Here is an 18,397-nt window from a genome sequence, read left to right as displayed (position 1 = left end):
TAATACAAAATAATGATACAATACCGCTGATTTTCATAATAACTGGTCATTTATAAATAGCTTTATCTTGATTTGTTGTGCCATTACTGACACTGTGACACATGAGAAAAGGAGGCCTCATAATATGAGTACACTACCTGTCAGCAGCAAACAAAGACACATAAAACGAAACAAGAAGCAGAGGAGGCATCAACAAAAAGGAAAAACAAACAGAAGGGGGAAAAGAAGAAGAACGCAAGGAACTGAATTAGGACAGGAGCAGGAGCCGAAGAGGAAGAAGCAGAGAAGGGAGATCCAAGAAGAGGGGGAGGAGGATACATGGAGGCGGCGATGGATCTGATGCGGCGGATGCCGCCCGGGAGCACCGAGATGGCGCTCAACGCGCTCCTCTCCCTCCTACCTGACCACTCCCTCGACCTCCTCTCCCAGGTCGACCTACCGCTCCAGGTAAAGGCAACCACCCCCGATCCTCGGTCCCGCATCGCTACCACCTGTAGCTTGTTGATTTGCTCGTGGGGATGAATGCTCCAGCGGGGCGCGCTGCCCTTCATTTGTTAGTGTTGAATTTAGGCAAGAAAATCTCCCTCCTCTATTCAGGTTTATCACGTGCACCCTTGCGTCGTTAATTCAAATCGAATAACCTTTTATGTGCTTGACTTGAATCGAATCGAGGTTGCCCCTCTGAATAGGTTCCTTGAGCGAGTCTAACCAATCTCGTTGAAATATGGTTGTTATTGGCAATGTTTCCTCAAGAGTACTACACTAGAATGGAAGCAATTGATTTAATTCCGTTTCTTGTTCCTCATTTCTCCTTGCTTCCATTGTTTTTCTATGGACGGTGTGCAGGTTTGCATGGATAAGGAGAACAATAAGGAATACATCCTTTGCGAGTATAACCGCGACGCCGACTCCTATCGGTCAGCAAATTCATCCTTAGTACATCCCCTGATTTCCACTTATTTTCTCCGAAACAATAAGCACTGTGGCCAAAATCATCCTATCAACTAGGTGATACACACCATGCTGTTGAAGGAATTCCTAGAGCATAGTATGTACAAGACTGGCAGAACTATAAAGCTGAGTAGTATGTACATGGTCTTTGGAAAAAAAAAGATACTCCCTCCGTCCTATATTAAGTGATGAAATATTACATGTATCTAGACACTTTTTGTGTATAGATACATTCATATTTACGCAAATTTGAGTCACTTAATATGGGACGGAGGGAGTAGTAGACATCTAGCATTTGCATAATTTTCTTCTAGATGAGCAGAAAAAGAACCCTTGAGTATCAAACAAATAAAAAAATCGATAAAGTTAGAATGACATGAAACTCTAAGATAACATATGGGCAAGGGGGAATTCTAGCAAACACAAAAACTGCATGCAGCACTTCATGAGATGACATGCTGTGAAGGTAGAGACACCACTGACCCGAATGGCCAAATGCACATAAAACTTACCAGGACATCATACAGTGCCATGTTAGATCAACTAACCGGCTTCTGCAAAGGGACCAAAGTGAACTCTGCAAACTTTCAAGGGGAACATTATACCTAACGTAAACAGGCAGACAACACTAGCCTCATAGAGGAGATTCATCGAGTGCTATAGTAAAGTGTTTTCATACTAGTCATACCACAAAAACACATAATGTGTTTTCAGATCGGTGAGTCAATTTATGTACAGACTACAAACTGTACTATTCGAATTTTTGTAAGGAAAACATAGAACATCACATCTTTTGCTGAAAGAAGGGACAACATCGCATTTCGTAGAACACACTGTACATTACCTGCAACAGTCTTTCGCCCATCGTTATCTACATGTTGCAGTAAGCAAACTGAACTTTCGTCAGATGCAAACTTAGAATGGAAAGAAAGTAGAAAGGAAAAGAGGATCATCAAATAGAGGCCAGTGACAAGGACATCATTTAAGGCCGCGTGCATGGCTGCAGTGGAGGGGACCATGCCTGCGAGCCTCCTTTCTACGATAGCCATCTGCTGCAGGCTGGTACGAGACCTTTGCCTTTGGCATGCGTCCAGAGCCTTGGTGCAAAGGAGCAAGATGGTGGGAGACGGCCCCGAGGAGTGAGGCTGGTCAGCAGCTAGATGAGGCAGCGTCACCTGCAAGTGGAGGATAAGACTGATGCAGCAGATTGTTGAATATAGCCGAGATAGAGAGGCTACTGCTGTAGCAACAAAAAGATGGGAGCTCAAAGTGATGATTGAGTAGGAGATTTTGAATGGAATGAGACGAAGCAAGTTTTAAAATTGGTGTGATTGCTCATGCATGCGGTTAGGAGAATCTAACGAAAGGCCATGAGGAAGGGTCAAGAGTGTGCATGTGTAGCAGAAGGCCATTATAAGGGTGTGTGTGTGGTGGTGGTGATGGACCGATGGTCGGTTGTGGGGATCGGGAAAGGTAGAATTGAATGGGAACGGAACACTTGGAGATGCTTAATAAGGCTGCACTGTGCTGCCTGAATTCAACAGCCATGAAAGAAGGAAGCTATCTTTATACATAGCAAATGAAGTGCTGGAATATTTTTGATGATATAGTTGCATGACAGGGGAAGCATATACTATTAGTGCAAATCAATTGTACAAGAATATAGGATAAAACATTAAAGTGGTTTTACAAAGGAAAGCAATGGATCCATTAAAGGCACCTCGGATTAGGTTGTTGGTATTTTGCTGTGCACATTACTTCAGGTGTCTTCTAGCATTGTGCTGCCTGATACACCCTTTGCTCACAGTGGGATAACTTTACAATACATACCAAGGAAACTTTGTTCAGATCCACTGGCCATGACTGCAAATTAGCAACAGTCACAAGCTCATGGCTAGCTTTGCCTAACACAACCAATGATCCTATATGTAAATGCATAGATAAATTTAGTGCAAATAGCCACAGATGAATTGATGGATCTGATCCCTGTTGTTAAGTCCAATTCGTATTCTCATTTGTTGATTGTGAGGTTGACTTGCAGATCACCTTGGTCAAATATATATGAGCCTCCTTTAGAAGATGGGACTGTTCCCTCAGATGAGATGAGGAATCTTGAGATTGAGGCAAATGAGGTTTTCTCTGTCTACCGTGATCAGTAAGATCCATTTTTCATTTATTGCCCTCTTTTATGCAGTAATTCATACATGCAGCATGAAAGAATGTTATCGGTTGTAATAGAATGATTACACAATTTGGTATACAGCTGATGGTATCTATTATGTGAATATAAAACATATGAAATTTGTTGGCAATTAGGTACTATGAAGGTGGAGTCTCATCTGTGTATATTTGGGAGGATGAAGACGAGAGTTTCATTGCATGCTTCTTAATAAAGAAAGGTTTGTAGGAATGCTTGATATCAACTTATCTAGTTAACCAGAGAATATATTTCATTTCTATGTATTTCGTGTTCTGGTTGCAGATGGACAAGGAAAAAGAGGTCACATGCAAATAGGTTCGTGGGACGCTATTCATGTTATCCAGGTTGCTCAGATGAAACTATCCATGAAGTTATCAGTTGTTAGGCCCGCTTTCACCTCTGTGCTGTTGTTCTATGTTAATTGACAAATAAAATTCTTGTAATACTAATAGGTTGGATCTGAAGAGGAAGGAGCAGCACATTACTGCTTGAACAGCACTGTCATGCTGTCATTGACAACAGATAACATGCAATCTGGCATGTTCAACCTGTCTGGGTCGATTAGGCGGCAGGTTATCTCTCCCATCCCTTTCCCCCTTGTCAATTCAAGCCTTCAAGGTATCGGTTTGTGTTAATCAAGGTTCTATGTGAGATAAACCTAACTTGCATCTCCATTTCCACAACTATTGTGTTAATCAAGGTATCAGTTAACTGAACAGTTTGCATTATATACATTCTGTACTTCTAGTTAATTAATTGTGTGCTGACATGAAAATCTAGCGGCAAACACTATCTCTGACTGCAAGTCTAGGTTTTGAGTGTCGCCGTTGGGTGTGGACTTTGGGGGTGGCTCAGCTGCAGCCCATCGCACCCTGGAGCTGGTCTGGCTAGGCAAAGGAGGGAAGATAGAGGAGATTGGGATTTGGGTTTTCTTGATTCCTTTATCAATCATGTCAAGTCCCCTACATATAATGAGGTGCATAATCACCGAATACTGACAATCAAAGTCTATCTCGATGTTAGAGGAAACTAATTAAACCAATCCCTTTCTTAAAAGGTATTGAAGATAATGCTCATCTGTAAGCTATACTCAGGCCGCAAGGCACCTCTGCTGCCGACACGATCCAGCTCAGTGCTGGCACCACTAACAGTCATTGTTTCCTAAAGCACCATTTATAGCTAATTTTTATAGTACCTTTTTGTATTCATGTTGAAACCTAGTATAATATTTGAGTGACATGTTCTGGAATAACCTATTCACAGGGAGCAGCAGAAAACGCGAACTCTTCAATCAAAGGAACTTATTTACTTTTCTGCTAAGAGCATAGACTTAAAAAAGCCTAGAAAGTCAATAGGAATATGCTACATGCTAAACTGAATAAGCCATTCTGTGTGTCCGAGAATTGGCTGGAAAGCAAATTTATATCCGATGCAGTTCTGTTTACTACAACACTTCCTAAACTACAGAAAATCCAAGAAAGCTAATCCTATCTACATGTTTATCTTTTCAGATGAGCATGACTCTTGCTGTGGCAGATGGGCATCTGGTCAATATGGGAAAAATGATAGAAGAGATGGAAGGCAAGCTGAGAAATTCTCTTGACCAGGTATCAATTTCATACAAGAAACTTGCATGAATTGTCCAGCATTCTAGTTAAACTGCGTGTCCCCGTGATTGCAGGTCTATTTTGGGAAAACCAGAGAGATGGTTTGCAGTCTCCGGCCACCACCCGAAGTGCTTAACATGAGACTACCCGACAGCTGATACATAGAAATGCGAATTTAATAGAGGAACATATATCATCGTATTATCGCCGAACGCCAATGCTTAGCCCGTTTCATTTTTCTCGACACTGTAATCTGTATATCAGTCAGCATGGTGAGGCTAATATGGAGGAGCCGGAGATGTTCCATGGCAGTTGTTGGCAGGCTTTAGAAATGCCACTGCTACCTGTAGTAGCATTCGCTACCCTTGTTCTGTGCTAAGAATATACCCAATTAAACTCGGCTCAAGCATCTTCACTCTACATTTCGTAAACCGCGCATGTTTCCTAAGACAGACGCATGCACGCTCACCACACCACGACAACAGGATCACAACAGCCAGTAATCTCTACTTTTATAAAATGAACATATTTTCTATTACCATCCCAAGCAACTCATCAGTCGATTATGTCATGAACCATCTGTGTACTCCCTCCGTTTTAATTTGTCAAAAAATGGATGGATATCCGTTACATAATTCTTGTCTTTAATTTGTCGAAAAAGGAAAATGTATCACGACAAGAATATGAAACGGAGCGAATAAGATTATATTTGAATAAGGAAACAAAATGATAGCATCTTCTCTTTGAAGGTTTATTGTATAGATATTTGCCAGTGGCAACACACAGGTAATCCTCCAGTTCCCATAAAGAATTCAGTAGATGACGGCCGTCCGTCACCTTGAAATCTTGATCCGAGACTACAAATAATAGTTCAACACTCTTTAAATATTTTAGAGATCAGTATCCAGAATCCAAAACAGCACGTCCAACATCAACAGTAACTTTCAATATTCAAGTTTCAGCCAAAAAACTAGCAACACCAAATCTACTTTCTTACTCCAGGTACACAGCAAATGTCTAGGTAGCATCTAGCAATAGATCTGATGATCATTACAGAGATGTGATGGACAGAGAAAGACTCCAGTTTTTCATGGCTTCGCTTCATCTGCCGTTGCTGCTGGAGCTTCGTCTCCCTTGCTCCCTTCTGCCACTACGTCTTCATTATCTGCAATTTCAGCAACATTTATATTACTTTCGCACATTACCCACAAATACACCCATTTCATGTTTGCATGTTTGCTATCAGAGTTATACTTTCGCACATTGCCCACAATACAGCCATTTTATGTTTGCATGTTTGCTATCAGAGTTTGTTGAATATTCAAGAGTGGTGATCAAAATTCACACGCTAGGACTACTCACGAGACCACCAGGTCAATTGTATCCCAGAAGATGATCAGCCAGTTTTTCTCCCTGAAACTGATGGTCAGCCAGTCTGATTGATGGTTTGAAATGGTCTTGAAGACAAGTCACATAACAACAAAGATCGGTGACTAAGACGTTGAGCATCACTAGAACATAATTCAACCACTTAAATTGTGACATGATTATACAACACTTTGGTCAGAAATCACCACAACAGACTGACACGCCCATGTGTACATGGAAAGCAGATTATGACAGTGTATGGGAGAATCAGGGTGCAAAAAGATCTGCCTTGGATCTATATGCAACTCTCCCTGTTCAGCTAAAGGGTTAACTGTTAATGTTAATTAAGAGAGAATTTCAGTAAACAACCCTACCAAAAGGCGTATCAAGTATGCCCATTCTGAATAACACCAGTACAGCACTAAAAAATAGCAGGCCCAAATTATGAAGCCTGGAACAGGCACCATCCCCAAATGAATCATGGAGATGATGAAGAGCATATCATACCTTTGATAGCAATGTCATCTTCATCCTCATCAATATCATCATCATCATCATCGCCCCCCATGTCCAGCTTCTGCAAACACAAAAACATGAGAAGCCTTCGTACCATTTTACTTCACTGAACAAGAAAGCTTTGCATCAATCCCATACCGAAAAGTCCATATCACCAAAGTCACCAACTGCAACACAAATAATGGATGTCAATTCACACTGAATTAGATAGTAGGTTCCCAAAGCAACAAATGACTCAACCAGTGGACTTACATCCAGCATCTTCATCATCCTCATCTTGCCATTTATCCCAGTCAACCTTCAAGAACACAGGTGGCTTGCCTTCGTTCTTCAGCAACCTAGGCCACCACTTGCTTTCAGCTTTCTTGATAAGGTAGCAAATAGATCTCTGGGCAACAGCCGCCTTGCTCTCCTGCAAAAATAAACCAACACCAATACCATTAGATGCAAGAAAAAGTGCACAAAGGAGATAGTAATTCATATCTATCACACCAACCTCAACATTGACAGCATCAAAGAGCTCAAAGTCAAATACATATTGTGTTTCATCAGCAGGGGCCTTTGCTGAGAAATCAAAATGGCCATCGGGCTTCAAGTTGAGTTTCACATCTTTGGCGTCGGGCAGCTCAATCGTCAAGTACACCTTGTCAGACCTCTGTGCCCACTTAGTGCTCGGATGTCGACTGCAAGTGCAACAATTCCCAAATTTGCTTACAATTTTGCTCAAGTCACAACAAATCCTCAGTTTACAATTATTATTATAACATAAAATACTCCCTCTGACCCATATTACTTGTTGCTGATTTAGTGCAACTTTGTACTAAATCTGCAACAAGTAATATGGGTCGGAGGGAGTAGTTTAATTCACAGCAGTTTGCAAGTAATCCGCTGAGCAATATCACAATTCTCTGAAACTGCTATTCATGTATTCCGTATAACTGAACTTCAGAAGCAACCAACTAATACAAAAGAGAAAAGACTTCAAGGTTCACATAAATCGGTTTGAATCCGTTTTCTTATACATAATAAATGAAAATTCATACGCTACCAGGCCCCAATATTCTACAAAATGTCCATACTCTAGATTCCCGAAACCATGCCATGACCCAACTAAGAAAATCAAGAAGTTGCAGGATCCTATGAGAAAACTAAAATAGCACCCTCGTAAACAACCACACATCCTCACAGGCCCCGCGTCGCAGCATCACCACCACGAAATTAAGTAAACAACGGCACATGAATCAAGGATCAGAGAGCTATCAAAGACTGATCGCAAGCAGTAGCGGGGGGTCACCTCATGATTGCTCCTCTGAATTCCCGATTCGAGACTTGCCTCTCCTCCTGCGTGGATCTAGGTGTTAGGGTTTAGAGTAGACTTCGTGGAGAGTACCTGAGGATTGGAGGAGGAACCGAGGACGGTATAAAAGGAGGAGAAGCGGCGGATTGGGTGGGTTTGGAGAGAAGGCGAAGGGGGGCAAAACTGTAAATAGGGTGGCTTGGCTGCTTCCAAAAGGCTCTAGATGATTCCATGTCCTTCCAGTTCCCAGGTCATTTTTTTTTCTGAGAAAGGTTCCCAGGTCACTTGGTCGTCGTACTCCTGGTTGGCTTCTTCGTTATCAATGTTTTCTTTTTCTTTTTCCTTTCTTCGCATTAACATCTACCAAGTATTGGGATGATTAAATTATTCAATTTAGTTATTGGTGTCCCATTCTTTCTTTTAGCGTTCGATTATCATCTCTGACTATCAATGTTTACACTCTATTACTAATTGAAACAAAATCTGTTTCACAGAACAAGGCATTGGTTGACGCTTATAATTTTTTTTAAATTGTGAACTGAGTCTAACTCAGGTGGTCTGATTTTTTGTGATGGAACCTGCCCACACAGGTTCAAGTCCTAGACTTGACATGAATGTCACATTTTCTTGAATTATTTCAGAATTTAACCGGCGCTGTTCTTTCAGGCAGGTGACGTACCCGTCAACAATGTTGTACTGTGTTCTAAAAAAAAAGGAAAAAGTGAAATTGCGAAGAACAACCGTGGTTCAAGATAATTATTAGTGATGACGAAACTCGATAAAAATGTGAAAGGATTCAAACTGCATTAACATTTTAATAAGAGATAGGTATATCTTTTTGGTCATTCGACTATTGTGGTAGCATAAGTTTTGCTCCTAAACTCTTTTTTTGTGTAGAGTAACACATGTCATCATGTCCCCTTCGCTTGTATTTCATCGTCACCTTTTTTTTACCCAAGTTGGGAATGTTAATTTTTCACCACCACTCGAAATTACCGTCGTGTCAGACCAAGTTATTTGAGAGTCATGCCATCAATGATTTATTGCCCTTGAGAAGTTAAGGAAGAAGGAATAGATAGTTACTCCCTCTGTTCCTCAATGTAATCCATATAGATTTGTGCACTTCACCAAGTCAAACTCTCGTTTTCTAGCGCTTGGTCATTCCCATTGGTTTAGTAGTAAATGAGTATAAGTGGTTATTCACCCAATAACCAAGAAGACAACGAGCTATATATCAAAGCTGCTATACGTACGACCTCTTTAGTCCGAACTTTTGTATGATGCACCGGATGAAACCGTCCATGCAGTGGAGCAGAGTGTAGGTATGGGTGGGATCAACTGTCATACCATTGTCGGATGGCAAAGTATCGTACGCATAGTAGTTTCGGCTATATAAGGGAACAAATTGAAAAAAATCTATAGTTGTATAATGGAATGAAAGTAGCAGTAACTAATGATCATTTATGCTGGAAAATTAAAATGGCCGGGATAAAAGAGGATCCAAGAAAAGATGGTTAAGGACTTAATGAAAACTGACAAGGTCGAAAATGTTTTAGTTCAATTCTTTATCTGATTGTCACAGTCTCATTTCATTTGGGTGCTTGATGATATGTGTAGGTAAATCCCTATACTATCACACAGCCATGTGTGGGTGCGATGTGTTCCATCTTGTGGTTCACTACCTTGGCATCAATAGGAGGACTCACTTATGAGTAAGGAAAGTCTCATCTAGCAATTCGGTTAAATTCTAACTAGAAAAGATTTTCCGTCGGTAAGTGTCTGTTCACGAGTCCATATGAAGGTACTGATATGGCCTGTGCCCCAAGGTTGCGACATGTGAAGGTAACAAGTTGGCCTGTGTGCCAGGGTTGTGCCAGCAACACGACGCTTCTTTAGATATAGGACATGGCCTCTAAGGCTCTAACCTAAAGCAGCATGCGTTTCAGTCCACTGAAGCTCTCCAGGATAGTGGTGTTTATCCCTATGACAGTTACTCGGAATTCAGTGGCGATGAATGTCATGTGTTTTGATCCACGGCTTAACAAACAAGGCTTGATTAGCAAATGTTTCTCCCGCCCTTGATGCATCCTCGATAATAGATATTTATGCACGAGCTTGCTTCTGCTGTGATGTATTCCCTCTGTTCCATAATTTTTGTCAAAATATTACATGTATCTAGACACATTTTAGGAAAAGATACATCCATTTTTGATCAAATTTGAGACAAGAATTATGAAACGGAGGAACTATATTTAGCCATGAATTTGCTTTTGCATCATGAGTGCTCTATGTCAAACATTGCTCTGCTATGCCCGTATCTGTAGGATCAGATGATCCTTCATTGTACCCTTATTTATAACCACTATGTGAAGCTTTGAGTTTGCTTTTGTGTAATGCAATATGTATGTCAAGCTTTGCTTTGTCATGCATGTGTCGAGACGATTAGATGATCCTCTGTTGCAATTTTGTTTGTCTATTGACGAGTGATATGATCAAAAACATTGTCGTTCCTATCAAACATGGCATGTTTAGTATTATACAATACAGATTATTAGTGAGGGACATATGTTTTTCACATAAAATCTCCGGTTGAACCGTGCGCCAGGGGCGCAACCACGCTACTAGTATTTTGTAAAAATTCCTACGACCAACATATAAGTACAAAAGATTAATAAACTATATTTTTATTTTAATGTTTTGGGGAGTGTCCCGTGCCCAAGATTTTAACTACGAATATAAAAAGAATAATTCTCATTTTCTACTTCGAAATTTTAAATACCAACTCTCACAATCCTGGACCCGCCTCTGCAGCGTTGAGCCTGCACGAGACGTCGAAACCACGAAGGGAGGCGGGATGGATGGAGCGGCACCGTATGGTACGATCGGACGGCTCAGGGGTGACTAGGGGGGCGGCTAGCACGGAATTTCTTTCCTTCTTCACCCCTCCTGCTCCTCCTGGCCCAGCAGCCCCCCTCGCTCGTCTTCCTCCTCGCGCAGGACTGGATTCCAGTAGCGGAAGCGCCGCCGCCGCCGCTGCCGCCGCCGGTTGATCTCCCATTCGATTCTATCGCTCCACACCGTTTCTCCTCCCACCACCCCACGAATTGATTCTGCGCTGTATCTCCCTCGTTTTATCTCCTCAATATCCCCTAATTCGTAACTGAGTAAAAAATGAAGGTAGGGTGGCCGCCCTACCTTCCCCTACCGGGTCCTCCGCCCGTGGTCCTCGGCGCATCCCCCGGAAGCGGCGACGGCGGCGGCGGCGGCGGCGGCGGGAGTGGAGGCCAGTCGGTTGACACTTCAGCGAGGCGGCACCGCCGCATGTCCGCCCCGTCGACCGGCATCCGCCTCATGCCGGCATTCAACGATGCTGCTGGTGATGACGATGGCGGGAGCTGGGGGTTGTCGTCATCTTCGTCTGGAGGGTTGGACTTGGGGCCTGATGCATCGCAGCCCCGCTACAACCGCCACCGTCTCTACCCCGAGTTCTCTCAGATGTCGAATATGGGGCGGCTCCTCTTCCACGGCTCTGCGTTGGGGTCGCGGACGACCGACGATGATGTGCTCGTGATGGATGGCGTGCTTGTCGCCAACAGCTCCAGCTCCGGCCCCAGGCGCTCCTCCTCGTTCTCTGACCTCGGCTTCGTCCACGCCGGCTACCCCGGCTGCAGCGGTCGCTACGCCTCCAATCGCCAGGTAATCATCAATTCACACCCTTCGTCTATCTGTTTGCTGGTGTGCGGGGCCTACTTGTGATCGGCTCGTTGAGAGTTCGTGATGTTGTTTCCCTTAGATTGAAGTAAAGTCATGCATAATTAGTTCATGCCTATTGTTAACTACTCCTACATAGTAAATCCATACTTTTCTTAGCTGTAAGAAATCGGGGAGGCAATTCAAACTGAAAGTCACTTGAAACCGAAGGGAGACTTGGGAGTGATTGTTTCTGTAGACTACGGCTCCTTATGACTTCATCAAGACAGAAAAATACAGTAAAATAAGCTTGCACACTTTGCTAACTGGAAAGCATGCTTTGTAGTTGCTCGCGATGTTTGTTAGGAGTACAAGGAAGCCTGGTAGTGACTATTTGGATGTTGTTGACTAGTTGTCCTATAGTTCAGACTTCAGAGTATAGTTCTATATGTCTTACCAACAGTGCGCAGAAAAGCTCATATCCATCAGGAAGCGCAAAAGGAGGGGAGAGCTCTTTTGTTAAAGGAAAATAGGAGGAAACTTGTAGACAGATGTTTTCCCTCCAACACGTTGTGTGAATCATTTCATATTAGAACAAAATATCAAGATGACGCTGAACTGGCGAAACATACAACTTGACGGGAAAAAACCAAAGGATGAAGCCAGAGAGCAACCAAATGCTAGAAAGGAAAAAAGAAGAAGCAAAAAAACATACAGCGGGCAGCGGCATGGCAGAAATGTACAGACCTGCTGCTTAGTGTAAAGCGGCAAGCGCCTTCGAACTCGTGGATTGCTTAAAGAGAAGTTTTCCACTCTTGTCAAGTTTTGGGTCTGGAATTAGTAATATCAAATCATGCTTGTAAAGTTTGAGAAAACAAAATCATGCTTGTAAAGTAACTGATTGATGAAAATAGATTTGTTGAGGGGGCTGCTCAGGGGGTATGCATAAACTGATGTGTTGTTTCTCCTTTGTTCTTGACTCTGCAGTGTTCATATGGGAAGGAGGAATCTTGTGCAGTGCCACCCATGAATCGAAGACATTCTGAGGTAAATATTGCTCGTACACAATTTTAGATCAAATTTAATTTTTAATGGTCTCCTGCATGATTTCAAAATAGATCCTTACTGTTTAACCCTGAACTTACATGGTATCTTTGCAATTCTGAACTTGTCAGGAGATCTTTTGTGCTATATTTTCTGTGTAATTCCAAATGACAGGAGCACATAGTTTCATCTTGCTTTCTTTTGGAAGGTTCTTTTATTCTTTAAGCAAGCAACAATTGCGTTTTTGTTCAGAGTCTTCTTTCTTTTCTTGGCTTACATGTTACCCAACTTCGAATGAAACAAACTTATATAAGCCAGATGAAAATTCTGAAAAGTAAATTATTAGGGAATTGTTGCCAGATACTATTTCTGAAAATGACAAAATCAGGGAACTTAGGTGTTACAATAGAGCAGTAAGGACCTTTTTTTTAACCATGCAGGAATGCTCTGTTCCAATGTTTATTTTCTAATTCTTATCTTGGCATCTCAAAATTGGTCATCTTAGGCGATGAACATTCTGAAACTGTAAAAGTGTCGCTACAGAAGTATAACAGTGTTTTCTATTAACCTGACCACACTAGGATTTATCTTTTTTCAAGGTTTCAAGTTTGATACCGGTGGTATTTAGTTTCGAGATTGGTCACTCCAAGCAATTGTTGGGTTGCCAGTAGGGGCTGTCCAATTAAGAAACACCCAAATCAACTAGTGAAAAAAGAAGAAGAGCAGGTCTGAACTACTGAGATGATGTTTCTTAGCAGCGATGCACATGCACACTAGTATCTTTTCTTTGTATACTCGCCCATTGTGCCATTGTATTTTTAGACACTTAGACTTAGACTACATGTCTTGAATTAAAAACTGTTCTGTTTTTTTTAATGTAAAATACGTAAACATGAGGATTCATTTATACTTTTTATGGATTTTACTCCAGACGTGTAGCCATTTGTAGCTTCTGTTTTTGTTTAATGCATATGAACTTTATACAGACTGGATGTACTATTAATACGACGTAAAAAATAACACCAATTGAACAGAGCAATGCTGAAACTCCGGCGTATGCATGACTCTAGAGCAATATTCTTTCTGAAGACATGACTTTAGGCAACTGTTATCCTATTGTTTCTTCTCCAAAGCTTAAAAAACCGGCTAGTACCTGTTTAGATGTAGTTGGGACTTCAGACATTTGTATTCAAGTCATTACTGTTTGTTATCACCTTCTTTTCGTTTTGTCGGACATATTGTTCTGGTAATGAGTTGCTGGGAAGGAACTCGAACTCTATCCCCGGCATGTACTTCTTGTATATACAAATAACAAAATGGTTTACTTAATTTCTGGCACTTCTGAAGTTCTACACTGTGATCTTGACATATGTCTGTCCCGCTTCCTGTCATTCAGGTGGAACTTCAGAACGCGCGACCGGTGCAGGGTGCTGGCGTCAACATGCAAGCGGGCCGCAGAACCTACCACCCTCTCCACCCTCAATCGCTGTCAGCAGCCGGCCTCCCCACTCCCGCCGCCATCAGGCCACCAGCAGCACTTTACTTCACGCCGCCGAGAGCCACCACCACCACCACCACCCGTGCGAGGACGCCGGCCGGTTCCTCATGGCCACCAAAGCGGCCCGAGTTTAAGGCGCCGGCGTTTCGGGGGGCGACGTTCACGTGGCCACCTACCGAGGAGGAGGACGCCTTCATCAGCCAGTATCTCTATGGCCTCCACCGCGCCCCCCTGCGAAGGCTGCCCGTGTTCGCGAGCATCTGTCCGGTGTGAAATGAGCCCTACCCTTGCTCCTCTGCAGCACGGCACGAGCTGCTCTGCAATGTCCAGCGTATCCGTAGGTTTGGTAACGGTAAAATTGCGCCGGACGACCATGCAATTGACTCGTTCTTCGTCAGGTGAGTACTGTACATGCTGGTTAAGTGTGCGCGACAACAGGCACACGAGTCACGACCTTTCAATTTTGCCTCCGGATGTGTTTGTGTGTTTGGTAGACAAACCTGATGACAGTTTACGTCGGTCTGGAGTCCTCTGCAGATGTGCTGGTTTACAGGTTTTGGGATTGGTACCGGCTTTAGTTTGTGAATAGAAATACTACTGAGTAAACACACAGCGTAGATTGGTACCGGCTTTAGTTGGATCAGTACGTGTGACATCTGCTGTTCATATATATTCAGGATATTGATCTGTCCGGGTGCAGTTCGTTTGGTTCAGGTTTCAGAGCCAAGCTTATAGTAACTCGTATATTGCACCACGGATTTAGAATAGAATTTCTGGGCAGTTCTTTCTGTTAATTCTTTGATTAAACGTTATGGTGCAGGCACACAGACAAAATTGACGAGCCCTCCAGAAAACTATCCACGAGTACATAGTGTATGTATCACATTTACATTTTACACGGCGCAACAACTTACACTACGACTACACGCTTTGCCGGCGACTACATGCTCTGCTCAGAGCTCTGCATCGGAGGATGGCGCGGCCGCTCCCTTCACCTTGTCCTTGGCCATCCCCATGGCATCCGCCGCGGTGGCCGCCGCCTGCTCCACGGTCTCTTTGCCCATTTCCATGCTCTTCTTGGACGCCTCAGCTGCTGAGCCGGCGACTCCACCGGTGTCATACCTTGGCACACAAACAAACATCACTCTTTTCAGCTCACAGATACACAAACCGCACGCATCATCTGACGACCACATCACAAAACGTACACATACATACCGAGGCTCATCGGAGCGCCGCCGCTGAAGCTTCATCCACGCCAGCTTCGCCCACGCGCGGAACGCGTCCAGCCGGCTGTTGAACCCGGGGACGCCATGGCCGACGGCCTGCTCCACCGGCTCGGCGCCGGAGCGGCCGCTACCAAAGCCAGCTCCCTCCATCTCCATCCGCGGTTTGCCTTCTGGCGGCGACGACACGAGGAACGCCGCGACCGAGGCCACGAGAAGCGCGAGGAGGACGATCGTGATGGATATGGTCGCGCTGCCTCTCGCGGCGGTCGGTGGGGCTGCTGCCACGCCGCGACCGTTCTGCTGGTCGTCGACTCTGTTGCCGGCCGTGGTGTCCCTGGCTTCCGCCATTCCCGGTTCAGGTTCGTTGTTGGCTTGCAAAGGACTTCGATGATATCACGACGAAACGCGAAGGCGTTGTAGTATTTTGCGGCGTGTGCATGGATCGGCGCGTCAAGTAGTGCTACGAGAGGGCACGACGCCGTTGAGTCGTGGCACTAGACTCACACGTGGCTGAGACGCGTGGAACACAGAGGTGCTGGACAGCGGCGCGTGTCACGGGCGGACAAACGAGCCTATCCAGCCGTCAGGAGATCGGACGGCCCATCTTATGAGGCTAAAACGGGAAAGATCGAGATACGCCGGCGGCTCGCAAAATCGTCAATCGCGGCCAGGGATACGCGGTCATTTTTGTAAGGTGACAGCTGGCAACTCGGCACCAGCCACCAGGGGCAGACCCAGCCTAATATTTGGGTGGGAAAAAAAAAACCAGTACAGTTCTAGTTTTTTCTACTCCGTATTGCTTTTTATTATTTCTACTAACGGAAAATGATTATAAGAATTATTGCGTGGTGTGCTCCACCCAAACACCTCTGGTTTTCACTGATTTTCTTTACAGCTCTGGTTTGTTTACAAAGTGCAGTACTGGAGCTGTGTACTGCAGTTTTCACTGATTTTCTTTACAGCTCTGGTTTGTCCGCCCTTGTCTCATTTCATTTAAGTAAATATGAAATAAATCAAAGATATTGAAAGAAATTCATTTTATGACATCGCACATAATGCTAACAAATGATTTAGAGTAAGTATGAAGACACAACATCTTGTATGTGTTATTTTGTTGCCGATTCTAGATAATGTACAGACTCGATACCGACAATACTTAATGCCCTAACTTCAAACCAACTCGCACTAGTATTGTCCATGGAATATGGACACCGGCTAAAAGATCTAATTAGACTCATAAGGAAGATTACTTTAACATTTTATTGTGTAGGTAAGATTTAACTCAGCATAATCTAGGATTAATTAAGTAGTATCACTCCAGAAAACGTAGTATCGCTCCAGAAAACGCAAGAAGCGTTACATGAGGAAGAGGCGAGCTCCGAGGCTCCAGACGGCCAGGGTTCCCATGCCCTTCACCGGCGGTGTCGCCAGCCGCCCCGCCTCCGATGGCCTTCGTCTTCTTGGTGGTGCGGCATAAGGAATTTTTGTTTTAAACTTTTCTCCGATGTCTTTTTTGAGATGGCGAGGCGGCAGCGACATCTTGCAGTCAAAATAAAGTCCTGCCCACTCTATCCTTGCTCTGGTTGTGCGACTAGAACTAGTGGAGGGCGTTGGAGTTGCGTGTCCGACAAATCCGTTGGAAACCGGTCGGTTTTCTAGGTTTCCGGCGAATCCCTTGGGATCCGATTGGCTCGTTGGTGTGGTTTCAGCTCTGTCTCTTCTGATCTACGGTTCTCATCTTTGGCGATGGTTGTTGTTCTGGTGCGCTGATCTTCTGGGGCCTTAGCACGATGACTTTTCCACCATCTACTACAACAATCACTCTTTCGGCAAGCTTTTCTGGTTCCGGTAATGGAGGGGAGATGACGGTGGCCCGGTTCGGCTCGTTGCAATGCCGGTTGCCGTCGCTTGGTGGTCTAAGGACCTATTTGTAATTTTTATTACTTTTAGGACCAGCTGTACCGTTTTTCATGATTATTAATAGATTAGTGGACCTTTTCACAAAAAACTGAAAGTAGTATCGCTCCGTAAGGAACCCCAAATTATTCATCAAATGTTGAGATTTGTTTTAGATAACTATACACCGAGCTACTCTTGCTTAATAACTTTGTGTTGTTGCGGTTCCTTAAATGTCTTCACCTCTCTCCTATCGTGCAACTATTGATGTGTTTGTAAGTTTTTTCGAGCATCTCTAGTAGTTACCGAAAACAGGCGAACATAACTCCGTTCTCAGTTTTGGGCCAAAAAAACGGCCCAATCAGATACAAAAATGCGTCTCGAAATTGAAAAACGAGATCGGATTACCGAAATGAGCCGGTATATCTATGGCTCGGAGGGGCCGTTTCGGTACCAAATCCGAACCGCGCCACCGCCCACCACCACTGCGCCGCCGCCCCTAACCAGCACAATGAGACCGCAATCATCGTCCACCGGACGTCGCGGCAGCCGGGCGGTTAAACTCTACTTCCCCACCATGGTGGGGAAACGGGACCGCCGCCGATGCCACCCTCAACCCGCCGAGCGCCGCCGCCTAGGTGCCCACCGACGTGGGATGCTGAGGTGGTAACACCACCGCCACCTCAGCAAGGAAGTCCGCCACCGGTTGGAGGCACATCTTGAGGAGGAGGAGGAGAGGGCGGCGTTGGCGGTGGCGGTTCCCGTGCCGCTGCCCGCGCCATCAACGTGCGGGAGGAGGCCAAGTCCTCCCACGCTGCGGCCCGCCGGGCCGGAGGGCCTTCCTTCGCAAGCTCCGGCGAAGAGGAGGAGGACAACGACGACGAGGACTTCGAGTGGGACAATGGCGACAACGGAGCAGATTCCGACGACTCCATCTCACGAGCAGTGAAGGAGCAGTCGAGGGCAAGCTTGGCCAAGGACGAAGCGCGCTAGCAGGCAAAGGAGTAGGCCGAGCTCGACCTTGCCATCGAGCTCTCCAAGGCTCCGGTCATCGTCAGCTCTGACAACGACTAGTAGACGGCGATGGCGGAGATAGGAATT

The 18,397-nt window shown here is 44.5% G+C and overlaps 4 protein-coding genes across 4 annotated transcripts; 2 read left to right on the top strand and 2 right to left on the bottom strand.

Annotated features, from left to right (window-relative positions):
- Nucleotides 1-183: 183 nt before the first annotated feature.
- On the top strand, nucleotides 184-5,189 carry LOC100831673 (probable F-actin-capping protein subunit beta). The gene is made up of 8 exons (XM_003557765.4): nucleotides 184-447; nucleotides 847-917; nucleotides 2,993-3,106; nucleotides 3,268-3,350; nucleotides 3,434-3,495; nucleotides 3,604-3,723; nucleotides 4,663-4,758; nucleotides 4,833-5,189. Exons 1-8 carry the CDS (start codon nucleotides 319-321, stop codon nucleotides 4,914-4,916), a joined length of 759 nt encoding a protein of 252 aa, XP_003557813.1. The 5' UTR covers nucleotides 184-318; the 3' UTR covers nucleotides 4,917-5,189.
- Nucleotides 5,190-5,498: 309 nt separating this feature from the next.
- Nucleotides 5,499-8,127, bottom strand: LOC100831372 (uncharacterized protein OsI_027940). The gene is made up of 6 exons (XM_003557764.4): nucleotides 7,937-8,127; nucleotides 7,139-7,325; nucleotides 6,895-7,054; nucleotides 6,781-6,809; nucleotides 6,634-6,703; nucleotides 5,499-5,923 (listed from the first exon to the last, which is right to left on the bottom strand). Exons 1-6 carry the CDS (start codon nucleotides 7,939-7,941, stop codon nucleotides 5,847-5,849), a joined length of 528 nt encoding a protein of 175 aa, XP_003557812.1. The 5' UTR covers nucleotides 7,942-8,127; the 3' UTR covers nucleotides 5,499-5,846.
- Nucleotides 8,128-10,876: 2,749 nt separating this feature from the next.
- LOC104581770 lies at nucleotides 10,877-14,884 on the top strand. The gene is made up of 3 exons (XM_010230254.3): nucleotides 10,877-11,635; nucleotides 12,617-12,676; nucleotides 14,070-14,884. The coding sequence occupies exons 1-3, from the start codon at nucleotides 11,111-11,113 to the stop codon at nucleotides 14,442-14,444; spliced, it is 960 nt and encodes a 319-aa protein (XP_010228556.2). The 5' UTR covers nucleotides 10,877-11,110; the 3' UTR covers nucleotides 14,445-14,884.
- A 121-nt stretch (nucleotides 14,885-15,005) lies between these two features.
- LOC100834677 lies at nucleotides 15,006-16,274 on the bottom strand. The gene is made up of 2 exons (XM_003561537.3): nucleotides 15,390-16,274; nucleotides 15,006-15,293 (listed from the first exon to the last, which is right to left on the bottom strand). The coding sequence occupies exons 1-2, from the start codon at nucleotides 15,746-15,748 to the stop codon at nucleotides 15,125-15,127; spliced, it is 528 nt and encodes a 175-aa protein (XP_003561585.1). The 5' UTR covers nucleotides 15,749-16,274; the 3' UTR covers nucleotides 15,006-15,124.
- Nucleotides 16,275-18,397: the final 2,123 nt, after the last annotated feature.

Source organism: Brachypodium distachyon, chromosome 1, assembly GCF_000005505.3.
Source record: "Brachypodium distachyon strain Bd21 chromosome 1, Brachypodium_distachyon_v3.0, whole genome shotgun sequence".
Classification (NCBI taxonomy): domain Eukaryota; kingdom Viridiplantae; phylum Streptophyta; class Magnoliopsida; order Poales; family Poaceae; genus Brachypodium; species Brachypodium distachyon.
The sequence above is the reverse complement of the archived record's forward strand: the minus strand, read 5'-3'. Positions and strand labels throughout refer to the sequence as shown.